Below are 21,734 nucleotides of genomic sequence, written 5' to 3'. Positions count from 1 at the left end.
TACTCTTTTATCATTTTATTTATCCAATATTATTCCAATATTTAAGGACATTCTGTGCCCCAGCAACCCTGTTTCCAGTGAGACAGAGATGATCTCACTACTGATTTTGATGAAACATGACCGATTATCCCTCTCCTGTCTCACAATTCCCCTTCTGATTTTATGGTGGAAGGAAGGTCATTGATGAAGCAGCTGAAGATGGCCTAGGACACCATCCTGAGGAACTCCAGCAGAGATGTCCTGGAGGCTGAGTTGACTGACCTCCAAAAACCAAAACAATCTTCCTTTGTGCCAGATATGACTCCAACCAGCAGAGTGTGTCCCCCAGTTCTCATTGATTCCAGTTTTGCTAGGGCTCACTCTGACATCACCTCTGGAATTCAGCTCTTTTGTCCATGTTTGAACCGAGGCTGTAATGAGGTCAGGAGCTCAGTAGCCCTGGCGGAACTCAAATTGGGGGTCACTGAGTAGGTTATTGCTGAGCTTGATAGCACTGTTGATGACACCTTCCATCACTTTACTGATGATCAAAAGTAGACTGATGGGGCAAGTAGTTGGCCAGGTTAGATGTGTCCTGCTTTTTGAGTACAGGACATACCTGGGCAATTTTGCACATTGTCGGATAGATGCTAATATTGTTGCTGTATTGAAATAGCTTGGTTAGGACAGCAGCAGGTTCTGGGACATGCATCTTAAGTACTTCTGCTAGAACGTTTAATGGGCCCGATAGACTTTGCAGTGTTCAATGTCTGTTGCCATTTCTTGAATGGAATTGGCTGAAGACTGGCATTATATGGTAGCCATCAGAAAGATGTGAGACGAATCAGCCACTTGGCTCTTCTGGCTGAATATTGTTGAAAGTCCCACAGGCTTAGCTTTGAGGATAGGGATATTAGTGGAGCCTCCTGCTCCAGTGAGTAGTCTAGTTGTCCACCTCCATTCATGACTAGATATGGGAAGAATGCAGAGCTTAGGTCTGATCCATGAATTGTGGAATTGCTGAAATGTCTTTTGGAAATGTATCTCCAGGACCCTCTTAATTCTTAGCTTATATTATTCCTTCAAAAAGTCTCAAAAATTAGTTAAACATGATTTCCCTTTCACAAAACCAAGTTGGCTCTTCCCATATACCTTGAGCCTTTCTAAGTTTGCAAGTTTAACCTCAGTATAACAGTAAGTGTAATGCATTGTATATCTATTGCTGTATCATTCACATTAGCTCAAAGTAGAAATTCAGACTCACGTTTCACATATAGGGCATGCTGGTGGCATGGTGTAAATGTTTCTTTAAAAAGGATTTCATTGTTATATATCCAGGTACAAGCACTGCATCATACAGGTGAGCTTTATGTTTGGCTTAGATATGGGTTTGGAAAGAAGATCACACTGTGATAAAAAAGTACTGTACAGAAAATGTTTTAAAATTATCTCCTCTGTTACAAAAAAAGGAATATAACATTAGAGACCACTGTAAGTGACATTAGTAGACAGAGGCTGTAACATCTGTCTATCCCCCCAATTTAACCCATTTAAAATAAAAGGATTGATGCACACATTAATATTTTGTTGAGGGGAATGGCGCACAAGTTCACTTGCAAAGATCGCAATAGTGATTTAGTGAACAGTGACTTTTGCTACCTAAGGATTCTTCGGGTGTGACTCTGTAACCTTGTGCAGTGTCCCGGGAATTTGTTCTGATGGTAAGTGCATGTCGGGGATTTAAAGGAAGATATCGCAGAATGTTCTGTTTGTTAAAATCAAGGAAAGGAAAATAGCACACTAAGCACCTGTGATTTTACTCCAACATGCTGAATCACAGATTCATCCCTTTAAAATAGTCTGACATAATTTGCACTGCAAAGCCAGTCAATTTTCGACTACTTGTTGGGTTGTTTCCAGTTGACTTGAGCCCTGTATCCATGCCAACCAAATACCGTTGGCTGGGAGAATTGAAGGAGTCCAATATCTATAAATAAGGTTGCAGAGATGAGTATATCTTCTATTATCACCTTTGAATAGAATAATACAGACTATAATACATTTTGTCTTTGGGAACTATTTGTATTTATGTGACCATATGAATGTTATTAAGTCATCTGCATACTAGCAATGCTGATGATTAACTTTTCATTAACAATATATTAAACACTTTGCATACGTATGCAACTGACTGTAAACTTTGCATTTCTTTGCTGTAACATCTTCTGATTTAATGCCACATTTTCTTAAGTTTCGGGAAGGTACACTCGTGACTCAAGTTTTGGTAATTTTGTGTGCCAGTAACATGGGAATGACTTCCCCCCAGCAATGATCTGTGTTTTTTATAGTTAAGTGTTTCTTAATATCTAACATGAATATAGCAAACTGTTTATTAGCCGGCACCTCTGGGACCAGGAATATACCAGTTGATCACATATAGTGGTTGATCAAATATAGTGGTTGATCAAGAGGTCCATGTAACCAATCTAGAAACTCACACTAGTTATTAGAAACTAATGCAGAGGGCATACGCATCACTGTTATACTTCATTTACAGCATAAATCACTTAAATACTAACAAATAAATCATACCGACAGAGAGCCTTCTCACTCACACCCTCAGCTGACTACTCGGCAATTGCAATAAGGCAATAAACTTCCGGTATTTCAGGTAAATATTTTTGCCAGTTTATCAAGAGTGCTGGTTCATTAGGTTTACTGCCGTTTTTAATACTCCTCTCCATTATGTGGAGTGAATGGAATGATTTCTGTCAGCTCATCCCAGTGAGTGTATGTTAATTCTCTCCAGCTTTATCCCCCATCTTATTACTCCCATAGTTACACCCTTAGCCTCAGAACCTGTATAACTACTTTCCTCTGCTGCCAAAAAGCCGGTTTGCAAGTTCAGCAGGTGATTAAGCAGGCAGAGTTGAGAATTGGGAGGTTATGCTCCAGCTGTATAGGCCACTGGTGAGGCCACACCAGGAGCACAGTTTACAGTTTTGGTCTCCTTACTTGAGAAGGGATGTGCTCGCACTGGCACTGGAAAGGGGGTGTACTAGGTCGATTCCAGAGTTGAGAGGGTTGGCTAATGAAGAGAGAATGAGTAAACTGGGATTACACTCATTGGAATTTAGAAGAATGAGGGGGCATCCTACAGAAACATATAAAATTATGAATAGATAAAATAGGAGCAGGAAGGTTGTTTCCATTGACGGGTGAAGCTAGAATTAGGGGGCACAGCCTCAAAATATGGGGATCTAGATTTGGGACTGAAATGAGGAGGAACTTCTTCACCCAAAGGGTTGTGAATCTGTGGAATTTCCTGCTTAGTGAAGCAATTAACATTACCTCATTGAATGTTTTTAAGGCAAAAATAGATTTTTGAACAATAAAGGAATTAAGGGTTACGGTGAGCAGGAGGGTAAGTGGAGCTGAGTCCACAAAAAGAACAGCCAGGATCTTATTGAATGGCGGAGCAGGCTTGAGGGACCGATGGCCCTGCTCCTGTTTCTTACCTTCACTCTTGGAGATACTTTGACAGTGTCACCAAATAACTAGCTCCTGTCTCAAATATTCCTATGTCTGCCATGCTTGCACATCCCAACACCTACTCCAGACCCTTGGGACCAAACCTGTAGTCCCTATGACAAGACTTCAGACAGTTTCTGTAGTCTATCAAATTGCACTTTCTTCAAAATCATTAGTTTTCAAAACCAAAAGGTGAGACAGTAATAATTGACTACAGATAAAGACTACAGATTTAAAGTGAGTATTTCAATAGTAATCAAAAGGGCCTCATTGTGCAGTGAACCAGAATGTTTGGATTCAAGTCTGACCTGCTGTGAAGCTGATTTGTGGCTCAGTGGCTACCAATGCTGCCTCACAGTGCCAGGGACCAAGGTTCGATTCCAACTTCAGGCTACTGTCTGCGTGGAGTGTGCACGTTCTACCCATGTCTGTTTGGGTTTCCTCCGGGAGTTCCAGTTTCCTCCCACAGCCCTACAATGTGCGGGCTAGGTGGATTGGCCATGCTAAATTGCCTGTAGTGTTCAGGGATGTGTAGATTAGATGTGTTAGCCATGGGAAGTGCAGGGTTACAGAGAAAGGGTAGGGGAATGGGTCTGGGTGGGATGTTCTTCGGAGGGTCAGTGTGAACTTGTTGGGCCGAATAGCCTGTTTCCACACTGTAGAGATTCTATGCCTGAACAGATTGATTTAAAAGAACAGGATTGAGATCCCTGTCGAGACTGATAACTGCGGCAAAAGAAATTCAAACTTCCAGACACAGCAAGATTTTAAGTTTTAAAGGTTTCTTATGGGAAGGATATTATTAAGATGTAGAGGGTTCAGAAAAGATTTACCAGGATGTATTGCCAGGACTGGAGGGTTTGAGTTATAAGGAGAGACTGAATAGGCTGGGACTTTTTCTACTGGAGCAGGAAAAGTCTACCATCTTTCTCTGCCACAATAAACAGCACTGACTGAGCACTTTTTTAAAATCAACTTGTATTTTAAATTACTGGACAGAACTTTCCCTTTCTACTTCCAGCAAGCAAAAATACTGCTTCACTGATGTATTTTATGTCAATCATTTAGACATTCAGTTTTCCTAGAACCAGGCAAGTAATTTTTAACCACAGAACTGTACATCTCAGTGAGGTTTCTTTTCAGGGGATTGTTTGTGAAATACAAGTTAATCCTCCTGACTCATTTGAAAAACCTCATGAACTTGGTCTTTTCAATCTGAGCACAAGCTTCCGTCTGCATTCCCACACAGTGAACTATCACATTTGCCATCTGCCAGGTGTTTCTCCATCTCTCTCTACATACATATATCTATCTCTCTCTCCCAAACCCACCCCACTTTTCCCCCAAATCCTGGCAGACCGCCTATGCCTGTGACTTTTCAGAAAACCTTAGAAACCCTTCTCTTCACCAGCCTATCTCCGTGGCAGCATGAATTTCACGGGCCTTGTATCCAAATAGAAATGCTGATTAGCTGTGCTTTAGACCCCAACTTTATTCTGTTTTAGAAGTAAATGTAGGATTTAAAGTATGACCATTTTTAATCCAACATTCTCAACACCTTACTGGCAGATGAATCGCTGTGAACACGGATGCTGTCAATGTTATTGTGTGCAAGTGGGAGCACCTTTCAACTTCCCTTTAATCTTTAACAGGCACATCACCCCAGTCTTAACCCTGCCCAGCTGGAATTTCTACACTTCAGGAAACCTGGCAGCCAAAGGGAGGTATAAATTGCATTGTGGAAGAGGTAAATGCCTTCCAAACTTGCCTGTTTTCTGTCACATCGTCCCTCTTACCTCCTGCCCATTCTGTCGCCAGTTCGCACTTCGATGAGCAGACGTCTCACCCATCCATCAGAATCCCACCCCTCTGTCATTAGATCCTTCAGAACGATAGATTTCCAATCCAATCTCTCAAGGAACACTGCCGTTTACCAAACTGTAGGCTTCCTGGACTGTGGTCTTCACCAGAACCCATCTGAGAGGAAACCAAAACTGTCAATCAGGCTAACTCCTGGGTGAGGGATCAGCTGGGAAATAGACTCAGAGAGTCATACAGTGCGGAAACAGCCCAACTTGTCTATGCTGACCAGGTTTTCTAAACTGAACTAGTCTCATTTACCTACTTTAGACCCATATCCCTCTAAACCTTTCCTATCCATGTACCTGTCTAAATGTTTTTTTAAATGTTGTAATTTCTACTCGCCTCTACCACTTCCTCTGACAGCTCATTCCATACACGCACCACCCTTTATGTGAAAATGTTGCCCCTTAGGTCCCTGTTAAATCTTTGCCCTCTCACCTTAAATCCATGCTGTCTAGTTTTGGACTCCCCTACCCTGGGGAAAAGACTTTGGCTAGTCACCCTAACAAAGTCCCTCATGATTTTTTAAACCTCTAGAAGGTTTAAAAGCCTCAGCCTCCGACGCTTCAGGGGAGAAAAGTCCAAGCCTAGCCAGCCTCTCCCCATTCGCTCAAACTCTCCAGTCTCGGTAACATCCTGACAAATCTTTTCTGCATTCTCTCAGAGGAGGAGTGATCCCCACCTGTCCCCTTCACCATCCCTTCCCCTCACCCACAGGCCACATTCTGTGAGGATACCTCCTCTGCAATAATCCTCAACACCAGCACCCTGCAAGGCTGTGTACTCAGTCCCTTACTGTATTCCGAATACACTAATGACTGTGTGGCCAATTTTTGTCCTAACTCTGTCTACAAGTTTGCTGATGACGTCAACCATTGTAGGCTGGATCTCAAACAATGATGAGACAGAGTACAGGAAAGAGATAGGTGCTTGGTGGCATGGTGTAGAGATAACCATCTCTCCCTCAATGTCAGCAAAACAAGAGAGCTGGTCATTGATTTCAGGAAGGAAGGTAGAGGTCATGCCCCTGTCTACATCAATGGAGCTGAGGTGGAGATGGTCAAGAGTGTCACGTTCCTCGGAGTGATGATCATCAACAGTCTGTCCTGGTCCTCCTACAATGATGCAATGGTCAAGAAGGCACAACAACGCCTCTACTTCCCCCGGGGGCTAAGGAAATTCAGCATGTCCGTAAAGACACTTACCAATTTTTATCGATGCACCAAAGAAAGCATTCTATCTGAAGATATCATGGCGTGGTATGGCAATTGCTGTGCCCAGTACCGTAAGAAACTACAGAGATTTGGGAACACAGCCTAGTCCATCACGTAAGCCAACCTTGCATCCACTGACTCCATCTACACTTCTCACCACCTCGGGAAGGCAACCAAAAAAACCAAAGATCTATCCCACCCCAGTTCCTACTTCTTCTGTCGGGCAGGAGATACAAAAGTTAAACTCACGTACCAACAGATTCAAGAACAACGTTTTCCCCGATGTTATTAGACTTCTGAATGGACCTCTCACATTTTAAATTCAATGCTGGTGTCACTCCTTGTGCATCTTCTCTCCAGTCGTAACACTGTATTCTTAGCTCTGCTCCATTATCCTAATGCACTTTGTATGGTGTGATCTGCCTGTACTGCACGTAAAACAAAACTGTTCACTGCACCTAGGTTCATGTGACAATAATAAATCAAATCAAATCAAAAACTCGAATCACCCCTCATGTACAGAGGTTACCAACCTGATGGACCAGACCAGGAGTTGGAGGCTCCATATCTCAGTAATGAGGCCTGAGGCAGCCAAGGCCACTCTCCAGGTTGAGAAGCCTTCTCTTTGATATACCTTCTCAAGTCCTGACCTGACCTCTCCTGGTGGGGCTTCTGGGATGCTGACCATCCTCATAACTGGATCAAAGGCATAGGGAGCCCGCCCGCCTGCTCACTCTCATTAAAAGGATGACAAACAACCAAATAATAAGCCACCTTATGGAGGATTCTACAAGCCCAGACCCAGGACCCACATTTAATCCTGAATACAGTGTCTGGAAGCCCCTTGGGATAATCTAGCCCTATGTGGCAAAAATGTACTTTAAAAAATATCAAGTGGTCATCCCATGCTGGTATCTTTTGGTTGTGAGTCAGGAATGAACTCGCCCGGCGATCTGTAGAATTCCCGATAGGATTGGTTAACTTTGGGTTGATCTCCATCTACACAAGTGTTACATTCCTAATCGTAAAGTGATAATCCTGATCAGGTATTGTTGTATATCACTGTTAAGTGATGTAACATGACTGCTAATGTATCCCCAAAACATGACCAGAAGTTTCCATAATTATGATGGACTTTGTATCTTGCATTAATGCATAACTTGCCTCAGTTGATTCCTGGGATGGTAGGGGATTCCAATGACGAGTGATTGTGCAGAATGAGCCTCTGTTACCTGGAGTTTAGAAAAATGAATGGTAATCTCATTGAAACGTATAAAATGCTTTGCGGTCTTGAACAGTCTGGAACTAAGGGCCACATTTGCAGGGGAAGAGCTGAACCATTCAGGACTAAGATGACAACTGAGTTGTCGATTTAGGCAGTACTGAATACTGATGCACGAGGGCAGTTGACTGTCAGGAAGCTTGGTAATAGCCTGGGGGCTATCAAACAGCCTTGCACTCCAAATTGGATTTTGAAGGCTTCAGTTTCAGATCTCCCACTCAAGACAGCTGAAGTCGTAACATCACAAAGCAATTGCAGGGTTACAGTATAGCTTCCTAAATGTCTAAATATTGGAGAGCACCATCACAGAGCCTCATGATTTACAGAATCACACATTTTAGTCAGGCCAGCAATGAATAGATCCCGAGATTGTTCTCAGCATTTCTCTTGGATTTGTCTGACAACAAAGACCTTGCCGGAGCTTCTCCTGGTAGTTCTGAGGTTATGTTGTGTCTCTAGCATTCCCTCAGGTACAAGAAGATCCGGGAAAATGCATTGTAAGGTTTTCCTGGCCCTAACTCGATAGTTTCCACAGTTATGATTTATCTCCCTTCTGACACGTGCTTACATTTGTCGCATTCCTGAATTCAAGATGAGGATCTTTTTCCACCCAAATTCCTAAGGATCAGTGCACAGAATCTCAAAGTGAACAAAAGCTTTGAAAACCACACCTAGAATAACACCAGGGCCCCTGGCTTTGTTGGTTGTTGTGACTGCCTGGGGCAGCTCTTCCACCAAAGGTGGGGCCTGCACTTGGACTGTACAGGATACTGGGAACAGCCTGGACAGTATCAGCTGTCAGCGGATTCATAGCTCAACGTTTGTTGAAAATGCCCTTTCCAGACTTGATAAATGGCATTGTCACTCTTAAGGAGTCAAATACCATACTGCAGCCAGAAGGGAATTTGTTCATTTGATAAGCTTTGCATATCATGGTCCACGTATTATTGAATCTCTTGGGCCTTCCTTTCTCTCTGGGCGACATTCCTTTGTTGGAATGCTGCCTTCTTGACTTATGACGTTGGGATGTTGTGCCAGGAGATCAGGCTGCTCGTTTTTATTCTTCGAGGGCACAGGGTTTCAGCATTGTACTTTTTGAACCATTTCTGGTGACAACAATACTCAAACACAGTGGACTGAATACAGAGTTTAACACAGGTGACTTTATTTCGTTCCACTGTTCTAAAACTCAGTCAAACGTTTGAGGATTTTCCTGATTGGTCATGAGCTCCACTTCAAATTCCTGTCTTCATTCAGGATGCTTTAAGGTTGTTAATCTTCTTCCACTTGCACCTTTTGGCCCAGCAACGTATTGCTGCCAGTTGGAGTTCATTCCTGATCAAACAGAACGATGACCTGTCCTGTAGGCATTCAGCCCCCTCATGGATTGAGTGGTTTGCGACAAGAGGATGGAACACTTTAAAAGGCATTGCCTTCCAGGAAATGCTTTGCCAGTGGGTGTTGTTTTTCATTTGGCTGGAGATGGTAAGGCAGAAGTCTTTGAATCATACATATGCCCTGAATATTTAGTTACTGATGGCCGTGTAACCATATCTCCGTAATGGCTCTAAATCATATCCATTAACTTATATTTGTGCTATTAATTGTTTTAATTTGTTCTGCATATTTAGTTGAAGAACCATTTGCCTTTATTCCACTTTGGAGTGACACAATAGAAGCTTATAAAGTCATGAGGGTATAGATAAGGTGAATGACAGGTGTTTTTCCCTAGCATGGGGGATTTTTCAAGACAAGCATCCATATTTTTAAGGTGAGATGAGAAAGATTTAAAAAAGATATGAGGGGTAATTTTTTTACACAGGGAATGTTTCATGTGTGGAAGTGGTGGATGAAGGTACAGTTGCAACATTTAAAAGACATTTGAATAAGTTTATGAATAAGAAATGTTTGGAGGGATATGGGCCATGCACAGGCAGGTGGAACTAGTTTAGTTTGGGATTATGGTCAGCGCAGACTAGTTGGACAGAAGGATCTGTCTCTGTGCTCCACGACTCTACGCTTATAAAGTCTGACACTTCCTGTTCCACCGTGGTTATCATTGTCTAAAGAGTTGCCTGGCAATGCCACTGTATCCTTTTGTTTTGTAAGCCTACGTTTTGTCTCTTTTGTCTGCACGTTCCTTTACCTGGTTTAGTTTAAAGCCCTCTCTGCAGCCCAAGTTATTCGATCAGCCAGTACACTGGTCCCTGCATGGTTCAAGTGAAGCCTGTTCCCCCTCTTCTACTCCACTGCTGGTGTCAGCTCCCTCCGAACTGAGTGAATGAGTGCCAAGACAGCAAGCAAGGATCCTGCAGATGCATCCTGATCTGATCCATGAGATGTGCGTAAACTATCCAAGCAGTAATATTACAATTGTAAATTACAGTATTGGGGCACTTCAGTGTGCAATGTTAAAGTGTAGAGCAGTATTGGAAGTGGGTCAGGTTGGTATGATGATGATGATGTGGCTCATGTCTGCTGTCAAACTCTGTGGATTGGAGGATTGCAAAGGGTTACAGCCCATGGAACATTCCCTGAGATGTTGTGGACAGTTATCAATGATTCAAGATAGATTCTAATTTTAAAGTGCACCATTCTGGCTGCAATGATGTCTTTAATGGTTAACTCCTCCTTTAATCTGTATCTTTTAAACGTTTTAATATTGATGTCTATCCAGCCTCATTAATTATATTTATTTAACAATCAAACGTCTATTTCTAACCACGTATTCTTACAGTTCAGGGGCTGAGAAAATTCAGCCCAGCATCTGAGTGAGGAGCTCAGTGTCGGAACTTTGGAGGGTGGTAAACAACAAGGTTTGGGAATGAGAGGAGTGAGGATTAATGATTGACAGAATAGTTGTGGAAGTGAGCAAGATATATTTTGGCAATGAGTGCTGCTGTGACAGATTGGACAGAGGGAATCTGTAATGGAGAAGGTGTCACTGTCTGAGACATCTTCTTGTAGGTGGTAGGTGTATATGATGGAACAGTGAATAGTTATGTTTGAGTTAATCAGTAATTTGATACTGAAGGTAGGGGAGGCAGTAATATTGATGGGGCCTTGAAATTCTGTCTGTCAATAATATAGTAGGCTAGCAAAAAGGAGATTTATGTGTGAAGAAAAGGATGAGATAGTTGGATTATTAAAAATATCAAGGGAAGTTGGGAACATATACTGTTTCATGTGCTGGGCATGTTCCACCATTTCTTTTGGTATTTGTGTTTCACCATTCCTTCATTATCATTAAATCAACATCCTGAAATTTCGTTAGGAAAACAATCCTGGAAACATCACTTCTGTAGGCCCATCTCCTGATCCTCAGGGCATTTAAAGGTGAGCAATAGTTGTGGCCTTGCCAGTGTTTTCTATCTTAAGCAGAAATATTAAAAGCATAGATATTATTAACCTATATCTTAGAGTTGTCAAATCTGCCTTGAAGCAACTTCAACTCGTACAAAATCCACATAGTGTAGCACAGATACCTTCTTCTCCTCACCCTGTAAATTTCACACGCTATTAGAATTCAAATATCACTTGGAAATCTTAGGGCTGGGGCCTGATTCATCACTTTTTATTTTTATGTGACCAATCTTTGACATTACCTGAGGAGTAATCAGCTCTGAATATGACCCTCTCCCCTCCCCTCCATCCTCACGTTCCATTCACACTGCTAAGGTGTGACATCTGTGCAATTTCTCTTAAAAAAAAGTCTAATTTGGCCTTCAGGGCTGTTTAAAAAAATGTTTTGTGTTGCTCAAGAATTTGTGAACCCATAGGTTTCACCCTCCACCTTCCTTTCTTTGGTTGGAAGTGGCATTGGAGCATAACTATTTTAGTCTCCCTGCTGTATCAGATTGTAAAACCCTATACAAGGCATTAAAGGTAATGAGCTCATTAATATTGAAGATTCCTATCCAAAGTGTGTCTTAGATCAAGTGTGTTTCATGGGGTTATCAGTGGAAGTTAATGGCCACAGCTGCCCATGAATAATGAAAGTCTTTTTTTTCTTTTCCAGGCATGTTGGTAACTTGTCAATGATTTACCGTAGCTTTATCACCTTATACAGCAGCTCAATACAACCTCATTTCATTTTTTATCAATAATTGTGGACTTTAATGAAACTTTTGCAAATTGTAGGTGTGATGTTAAGATTATACCAAAGCACAGATCTCATAGGAATTCAATCTCATTCACAATCACAGCAGCATCTTTTTGTAAGATGTTGCAAATTAGGATGATCTAATATGCTAGGTGATTTCATATGGTGTAGGTGTTGGGATGTCATATTGAGGTTGAACATCACGTTGGTCAGTCCTCTTCTGGAGTACTGCGAGCAGTTCTGGTTGCCCTGGTATAGGAAGGATATTATTAAACTGGAGAGGATTCAGAAAAGATTTACCAGGATGTTGCAGGGAATGAAGAGTTTGAGATATAAAAATAGACTGGAAAAGCTGGAACTTTTTCACTCGGAAGTTGAGGGGTGACCTTATTGAGGCTTATAAAATCATGAGGGGCATAGATAAGGTGAACGACAAGGGTTTTTCCCTAGGATGGGAGAGATCAAAACTAGCGGACATATTTTAAGGTGACAGAAAAAATATTTAAAAAGGACACGTGGGGCAACTTTTTTTATACAGAGAGTGGTTCGTGGGTGGAATGAACTGGCAGAGAAAGTAGTAGATGTATGTACGGTTGCAATGTTTAAAAGACATTTGGATAAGCTCATGAGTAGGAAAAATTTGGAGGGATATGAGCCAAGCGCAGGCAAGTGGGACTAGTTTAGTTTGGGATTATGGTCAGCATGGACTGGTCGGGCCGAAGGGTCTGTTTCCATGCTGTATGACTCTGTGGTATTGCTCATGGTGATTTGGAAGCTTACGCTGATACAGGTGGGTTGCCGATGGGCCAGCAGAATGTTTTGGTGGAGTGGTGCACACTCCGGACAGAGAAGATTTTTCTCTTGAAGAAACATGACCTTTTTTTAAAATTTGTTCCTGAAAATAAATAGTGTTTTCCTTACACACTGCTAGTTGAAAGGTAAATAACACCAGTCTCTAAAATAAATCTTGGAATATGATACAGTCAGTCTTCAATACCCATCTGTCTTGGCTGTGACTTTTAATGGTGAATCTACAGATAATTAAATAGCTTTAGTTTAATGTTATTTGTATTTTCCGATTCATTTAACCAAATACGTCCAGCAGGACTATTTCAGTATTATCATCATGAGGACTCATCATTGGTAGCTTCTCTATTTGTGACCATGGGCAATATCATTGTCGGTAGCAAAGACAAATGCCTTGTGGTACCTTTGTATTATCTTGGTACTTCAACCTAACTCACCTTTCAGAATATTACAATAGCACCAATAGACTTTGATCATTCTTTATCCCCTGACAAAACTTCAAATGCAATATTCTCCACTAAATTGATGAGTTTTAATCCTCTTCAATGACTTTAAACACGTTTGAAAGTGACGGCATTTTCTCAACATCTAAACAAAACAACATGAAAAAATAGGAACAGAATTCATTTAGCCTTTGAGCCTGCTCTGCTATTCAATCAGACCAGGGCTCTGAATTTGCCTTACCCTTCATTTCCCTCCATGCCTCTCCTTTGATTCCCTTGTCAGTCAAAAATATGTCCAACTCGGACTTGAATATTGGCCTAAACTCCAATAGCTACTGACCCTCTTCTCTTAGAGGCCAAGTTTCTCCTCATTTCTGTTTTTGATGGAAGAGCCCTTATGTTTAAACTTTGCTCCCTTGTTTTAGATTTTCCCATGAAGGGAAATATCCTCCCAGCATCTATCCGGGCATGCTGCCTCAGAACCTTAAATGTTTCAATACATCACCATTCAGTCTTCCAGATTCCCAAAACTGTAGGTCCAACTTCCCTCATAATACAAGCCCCTTTTTTTCTCGGGATTCACCCAGTTAACTTTCTCTGAACTACTTCCAATGTGAGCAAGCTCTTCTAAAGTTGCTGTCTGACAAATGCCCTGCACAGCAATCCAAGTTTCTTCTGCACGGTCTTATAATTTTAACACTTTCAGTCAGTCAGTCCCTGAGCTTCGAGGTGCAAGACTGTACGTAGTACTTCTGATGTGGTCTAGAATTCCTTTCTTTTGGAATGTGGAGATAAAAGATTAATTCTGTTTGCTTTGACTTGTATGCCAACTTTCAGTGATTTGTGTACAGCTTCCCGATGGCAGCTAGGGACAGGCAATAAATGCTGGCCAGCCAGCGATGCTCATGTACACAAGTGAACGAAGGTAAAATTTACAATATATCCTTATTGCTCTTGGCTGTAATTTTGTATTTATTGCCTTCCCCCAACCTGACCACAGAAGTTTAATGTTCTATATACATCCCCCACTATTGTTTTCGCCTCTTGGTGTTTCTAAGCTTGACCGTACGGATTCCACTTCACTGGAGCTAATGGCCTTTCTCACCATTGTGTTAATGTCCTCTTTAACCAGCAGTACCCCCCCTTCTTTTCCTTCATAAAAACTGAATACCTCTGGATATTTAGTTTCCATCCCTGGTCACCCTCTAGCCATGTTCCCATAATCCCAACTATACTGTATGCATTTGCACCTATGTGTGCAACTAATTGAATGCTCCATGCATTATTTCACAATGTCTTGAGTCTTTTTTTCTTAATTTTTTTTTAGCCTTGTTCACATTATTGTGTTTGAAGCTTGAATTTTTTGCCAATCACTTTTCTTATTTATGATTCTATATTTTGTTTTTGCCCTTGTTTCCCTCTGTACTGACTCCCTATAGGTTTCCATCCACCAGCCATTTTAGTTTAAACATTCCTTGCCCACACGCGCAAATACATGCCCTAGGATATGAGTTCTATCCAGTCTGTACTGATATCATCTCCTGCAGAATCGATTTTAAGCCCCAGGAAACCGAAACCCACCCTCTTGCACCACCTCTCCAGCCTTGTATTAATCTCATATATCCTGCTATTTCTACTCTGACCAGCAAGTGGTACTGGTAGCAATCCTGAGGTCACTAATTTCGACGTCCTCTTTTGTAACTTGCTGCCTAATTTCCATGTTTTGCTTTCAGGACCTAATCCCTTTCTTTTACCTATATCAATGGTACCAATGTGTGCCGCAATCACTGGCCATTCACCCTCCTGCTTCAAGATGTCCTGTAGTTGCTCAATGGCATCCTTGATCCTTGCCCGGGGGAGACAACATACCATCCTTGATTCGTGTTTGTAGCCACAGAACCATCTAACTGTTCCTCTTACAATTGAATCCCCTATTACTAAATCATTCCTGCACTTATTCTTCCTCTCCCAGGCAGCAGAGCTAAATGTGGTGCAATGAATATGCTATATCTTTGCCCATTGTAGACAACTGTTTAGAGCAATCTTGAAAGACATTGGCAGAGGTGTCTCCAATTGTGGCTGTAGAATTGTGTGGAGATTTTGTGGAGTTTGTAGGTTGCATTTTTTGAGAATCTAAGTTAACATCAGCAAGAATTTTAAAACACACCCAGACAAGACCAACCTATGAGTGTTGATGAGTAAGTGTCCAAGTGCAGTGCTAAATCTCACCTGTCTGGCATATATCCTCATCATCAAGTCATAGAGCATGGAAAGAGACTCCTCAGTCCAACCAGCCCATGCTGACCATAATCCCAAACAATCATAGTCCCACCTGCCTGCGCTTGGCCCATATCCCTAAAAACATTTCTTATTCATGTACTTATCCAATTGTCTCTTAAACGTTGTAACTGTACCTGCATCCACCACTTCCTCTGGAAGTTCATTCCACACACAAATCACTCTGTGTAAAAAAAGTTGTCCCTCGTGTTTTTTTTTAATCTTTCACATCTCACCTGAAAAAATTGCCCCCTAGTCTTGAATTCCCCACCCTAGGGAAAAAGAAACATCTGCCATTCACCTTATCTATACCCCTCATGATTTTATAAACATCTATACAGTGACCCCTCAACCTCCTATGCTCCAGTGAAAAAGGTCCCAGCCCATTCAGCCTTTCCTTATATCTCAAACCCTCCATTCTGGGCCATATCCTGGTAAATCTTTTCTGAACCCTCTCCAGCTTAATAATATCCTCCGATAACAGGGTGACCAGAACGGGACACAGTACTCCAGAAGAGGCCTCACCAACATCCTGTTCAACCTCAACACGATGTCCCAACTCCAAAATCAAAGGTCTGAGCAATGAAGGCAAGCTTGCTAAAGACCTTCCTAACCACACTGTGTACCTGTGATGCAAACTTCAGCACTACAGAACTACCCAAGGCTTTACTTTTAATTGTATAAGTCTTGCCCTTGTTTGTTTTACAAAATTGCAATATCTTGCATTTATCCAAATTAAACTCCATCTGCGGTTCTGACGACGGGTCACTGGACCCAAAACATTAACTCTGTTTTGTCCTTCATAGATGCTGCCAGACCTGCTGAGCTTTTCCAGCAACTTTGTTTTTGTAATCTCCATCTGCCACTTTTCAGCCCGTTGACCCAATTTATCAAGATCTCTTTGTAATCTTAGGTAACCTTCTTCACTGTCCAATGTATCATCAATTTTAATGTCATCCGCAAACTTACTAACTATCCGTTCAAATAGATATATATACACCTCAAGGAATATTTGTGTCTAGATAGTAATGAACTTCGGAACAATTGCAGATGTACAATCGATGACAGAAGACACGGTGAAATCATAATCATTATTAGAAACACTCGGTGAGTTTTAAACTCTTCCTCTGCACAAGATCAAAACAGAGCCAAAATAAATAATCACCAAATAATTTTTGTATTCATACAGGTGTCTTAGGCATTGCTAACTAGGCCAGCATAAATTCTCATCCCTAATTTCCCTGAGGAAGGTGGTAGTGATTTGCTTTCTTAAACTGCACCAGGCCTTAGCGTGTAGGAACACCCACAGTGCTTTTAGGAACGGAGCTTTAGGAGTTTGATGGAGTGACAGTGGAGGAATAGTGATACAGTTTTAAGTTATGATAGTGTGTAGCTCAGAGGTGAATGTGCAGGTGGCATTATGCAGTGCATTCTGCTGTCTTTGACTTCTTAGAGGGTAGCGATCACAGGTTTGGAAGGCTGTTGGAGGAAATGTGGTGAGTTGCTGGAGTGCATCTTGTGGATCCTGCATACTGATGCTAGTGATAGATGGCGTGCCTATCAAGTGAGTTGCTTTGTCATGGATAGTGTCAGGCTTCTTACGTACTTTCAGAATTACCCTCATCCAAATATGTGGTGCATATTTTATCACACCCCTAACTTGCGTGTTGCAAACAGTGGATGAAAATGAGGAACAAGAGGGCTCACTGTAGAATTCCTAACTTCTGGCCTGCTGTGTAGCCACTGTATTTATAAAGCTGGTTCAGTTCAGCTTTTGGTCAGTATTAACCCCCAAGATGTTTGTAGTGGGGGATTCAGCAATGGTAATACCAACGTATGTCAAAGGGCAATGGTTAGGTTCTCTATTGTTGGAAATAGTCATTGTGTAATGTGAATGTTACTTGCCAGTTGTCAGCCCAAGCCTGAATATTGTCAAGATCATGTTGTATTTGGGCATGGACTGCTTCAGTAACTGAGTGTTTGTGAACGGTAAACAGCATTATGCAATCATCATCGAATCTCCCCACTTTTGGCCTTATGGAGGAGAGAAGGTCATCGATAAAGCAGCTAAAGATGGTTGGACCGAGGACACTACCCTGAAGAACCACTGCAGAGATGTCCTGGAACTGAGATCTTAGAATCCCTCCAGCGTGCAAACAGGTCATTTGGTCCAACAAGTCCACACCAACTCTGAAGAGCTTTGCTACCCTATCCCTGTATTTCCCATGGCCAATCCACCCAACCTGCACATCTTTGGACTGTGGGAGGAAACCAGAGTACCTGGAGGAAACCCACAGAGACACGGGGAGAATGTGCAAACTCCACACAGGCAGTCGCCCAAGGCTGGAATTGAACCCAGGTCCTTGGCGCTGTGAGGCAGCAGTGGTAACCACTGTCCCACCAGATGATAGACCTCCAACAACAATAACCACCTTCCTTTATTTTAGGTATTGTTTGACTCCAGTTTTGCTCAGGCTCACAAGGTCACACAAGGTCAAATGCAGTTTTAATGCAAAGGGCAGCCACTCTTACATCACCTCTGAAATTTGTCTCTTTTATACATGTTTGGTACAAGGCTGTAATAAGATCAAGTCCTGAGTGGCTTTGGCAGAACCCAAACTGAGCATCAAGCAAATGTCATTTGATAGCATGATTGGCAACCCCTCGCATCACTTGGTGTGTTATGAAGAGTAGACTGATTGAATGATGGTTCTCTGGGATCAATTTGTCCTGCTTCTTGCGATCAGGAGATACCCTGAACTAGAACAGCTTGGCTAGATTTGCAGTTAGTTCTGGAGCACAAGTTTTCAGGACGATTGCTGGAATGTTATCAGAGCCCATCCCCTCTGTTGTATCAGCCATTTTTTCTTGATTTCACGTGCAGTGAATCAAACTAGTTGAAGATGCAATCTTCTGATGCTGAGCTCCTCGGGGCAGGGGGGGTGCGGGGGATGGTGGGGCAAAATCAATCATTCACTTGGCACTTCACACTGAAGACGGAAGCAAGCTCTTAAACCTTATCTTTTGCATTGATGTGCTGCGCTCCCCCATCATTAAGGACGTAATTGTTTGTGCAACTTCTTTCTCCTGTCAGTTGTTTAGTTGTCCATTTCCATGCACAACCAAATGTAGCAGCACTGCAGAAGCTTAGATCTGATCCAGTACTATACTAACAGCAATGGATTTTTATCCTAAAGACAGCAATAGTTCTCATCAGCAGCATCAGTTCCATTACAGGCTCTCAATCCACCACATCTATTAATCACTGCGTGTGGAACAAATCTTTCATTTGAATAAATCTTAAGGTTGTGTGCAAGTTTCAAAGAGTGAAACTCCATCTCAAATTTTTCGTGGTCTTTGAACACTCAACCTCATGTTATTAACCTGTCACAATTAATTAGCACTGATATTATAGACATAAGAGACATCTAAGTAGAGGGAAAGAGCCACAGATACTTCAACAAGGTTTACACAAGTTGCATAAGGACTAATGACTATTTGGAGAAAGACTATATTCATACCAATGTGTTAAAATAGGGAAATGCACTTGAGAGTCCGTATTTATTCAACCTGGTACTGCATTAACATACCAGCCAAGCTATAGAACATCATAAAGGCAAATTATTGCAGATGATAGAACTACGATGTAAAAACTGAAACCTGAGGAAGAGTTAACTATCCACAGATGCTGCCAGACCTGTTCAATTTCTCCAGCATTTTCTGATTTTATTTCATGCCTGGCATTTTCAGTTGAGCAACTTGGAAACATAATGAGGTTTTTTTTTAATGTGAGTGAACCCCAGTAAATATCACCCACCCCCGTTCCCCCCAAAATGTGTTCTTGTGTTCCTCCTGTATATCGACAAACTGACAAACCCTACCGCAACTATTCTGAAAGAAACACAAGTTCGTGTTGGTAAACTTAGAAACATAAATGTTTTACCAGTGAGTCAAAAATTACAGAAAAATGTTGAATGAAGAATTTGTAACATTTTACATTGAGATTTGCTCATGGCCTCTCAGAGTGTACTTAGGATGAGGAAGAAACTTGTATTATATGTTAAGAAAAACTGATTGCAAAAAAACAGCTGAACCTTAAGAGGGCCACATCTTAATGTATTCAATTGGAAAAACTTACACATAAAGGACTGGGATAACAAGGTGTGGACTGGGATAACAAGGTGTAGACTGGAGGAACACAGCAGGCCAGGCAGCATCAGAGGAGCAGGAAAGCCGACGTTTCGGGTCTGGACCCTTCTTCAGAAATGAGGGAGGGGAGGGGGGGTTTGAAATAAATAAAGAGATGGGGAGGCGATGATAGAAGGTGGATAGAGGAGGAGATAGGTGGAGAGAAGACGGACAGGTCAAGGAGGCAGGGATGAAGCCAGAGATAGTAGGAACTGCAGATGCTGGAGAATCCGAGACAACAAGGTGCAGGGCTGGATGAACACAGCAGGCCAAGCAGCATCATTGGAGCAGAAAGGCTGACGTTTCGGGCCGAGACCCAAGCCAGTACAGGTGAGTGTAGGTAGGGAGTTAGGATGGGGTTTGGTCAGTAGGGAGGGAGGGGCAGGTAGGTGGAAGGGACGACGGACAGGTCAAGGAGGCGGGATGAGGCTAATAGGTAGGAAGTGGGGGTGGGGGGTTGGTTGGTGAGGTGGGAGGAGTGGATAGATGGGGGAAAAGAGGTCAAGGAGGCAGGAACGAGCTGGGGTGGTCTTGGGATGAGGTCGGGGTTGGGGAGATTTTGAAGCTTGTGAATTCCACGTTGAGACCATTGGGCTGCAGGGTTCTCACAAGTTTCAAAAACTCCCCAACCCCGACCTCAACCCAAGACCAGCCCAGCTCGTCCCCGCCTCCTTGACCTGTCCATCTTCTCCTCCACCTATCCGCTCCTCTCTCCTCACTGACCAACCCCCACGCCCACTTCCTACCTACTCGCCACATCCCCACCTCCTTGACCTGTCTGTCTTCCCCCCACCCACCCGCCCCTCCCTCCTCACTGACCAACTCCCATCCCAACTCCCTACCTACACTCACCTGTACTGTCTTCATCCCCGCCTCCTTGACCTGTCCATCTTCTCTCCACTCATCTGCTCCTGTATCCACCTTCCATCATCGCCTCCCCCTCTCTCTATTTCTGAGTCCCCTTCCCCTCCCCCATTTCTGAAGAAGGGTCCAGACCCGAAATGTCAGCTTTCCTGCTCCTCTGGTGCTGCCTGGCCTGCTGTGTTCATCCAGCTCTACACCTTGTTATGTCAGACTCCAGCATCTGCAGTTCCTACTATCTCTAACATAAAGGACTGGACTGCAATAAGTAATACCTATTCTGGTACAAGATGGTTAAGGTTCAAACTACAAATACTTTACAGAGAAGCAAAAGGATTGTGTCAGAAGTGAAGTTACAGAACAAAATGAAGAGATTAGGGCAAAATGGCATTTAAAGAAGTCACATTTTATAAATTGAATGTTGGTTATAAGGAAGAAAACTGAGAGAAATAGCAAAAGTATAGAGAAGAAGGAAAAGACAAAGGTTAGGAAAGATAAGTATATGAATGATAAAAGACTGGTCATCAGTTTAAAGACTTCCCTACTGTGCACAAATCAAGAACAATGAGATAATTAAAGGTGTGAAATCTACTGAGAGACAAAATCTTAGAGGAGAGGATAAATGAATGAGGTTTAATGACTATTTCACCTTAATATTTATAGAAGGAAAGGCTCCTGGATTACCAGTGGAGCATGTCAAACGGCAGCTAATATGTATAAGTATTAAATGGGAAATGGTATGAACAGAACTAATGGGACTTAAAATTGACAGGTTTTCTGCATGCTTTGCATTCTGAATTACCAAGTGTGAGTCAGCACCTTCCCGTGTTCCCCTCACTCCCCGTCTACATTTCTCAGGGATTGTTCCCTCCAAGACTCACTAGTCCATTCCTCGACCACCAACACCACCCCTTCTTCCCACACCCCCTTCCCACGGCGCCTTCCTGTGTAACCGCAGAAGGTGTAACACCTGCCCCTTCACGTTCTCCCTTCTCACCATCCGAGGGCCTAAACAGTTGAAGCAGCATTTTACCTGTACCTCCTCCAATCCTATATATTATATTCGCTACACCCAATGTGGCCTATTCGACCTTGGAGAAACCAAACACAGACTGGGTGACTGCTTTGCAAAACACCTCCAGTCTGTGCGCAAGCATGACCCTGACCTTCTCATAGCCGGTCATTTT

General features: G+C 42.5%; 1 protein-coding gene across 1 annotated transcript in view; it reads left to right on the top strand.

The window, feature by feature from the left end:
- si:ch211-26b3.4 (connector enhancer of kinase suppressor of ras 2) overlaps window positions 1-21,734 on the top strand; it is a 525,409-nt gene that overhangs the window by 351,178 nt on the left and 152,497 nt on the right. The window contains exons 12-13 of the mRNA XM_048604947.1: window positions 1,900-1,957; window positions 5,163-5,257. Of these exons, the coding sequence (XP_048460904.1) occupies window positions 1,900-1,957; window positions 5,163-5,257 (153 nt within the window). The remainder of the gene's footprint in view (window positions 1-1,899; window positions 1,958-5,162; window positions 5,258-21,734) is intronic.

This window comes from Rhincodon typus, chromosome 14 (assembly GCF_021869965.1).
Source record: "Rhincodon typus isolate 14 chromosome 14, sRhiTyp1.1, whole genome shotgun sequence".
Taxonomy (NCBI): Eukaryota; Metazoa; Chordata; class Chondrichthyes; order Orectolobiformes; family Rhincodontidae; genus Rhincodon; species Rhincodon typus.
This window is presented reverse-complemented; position numbering and strand designations above follow the sequence as displayed.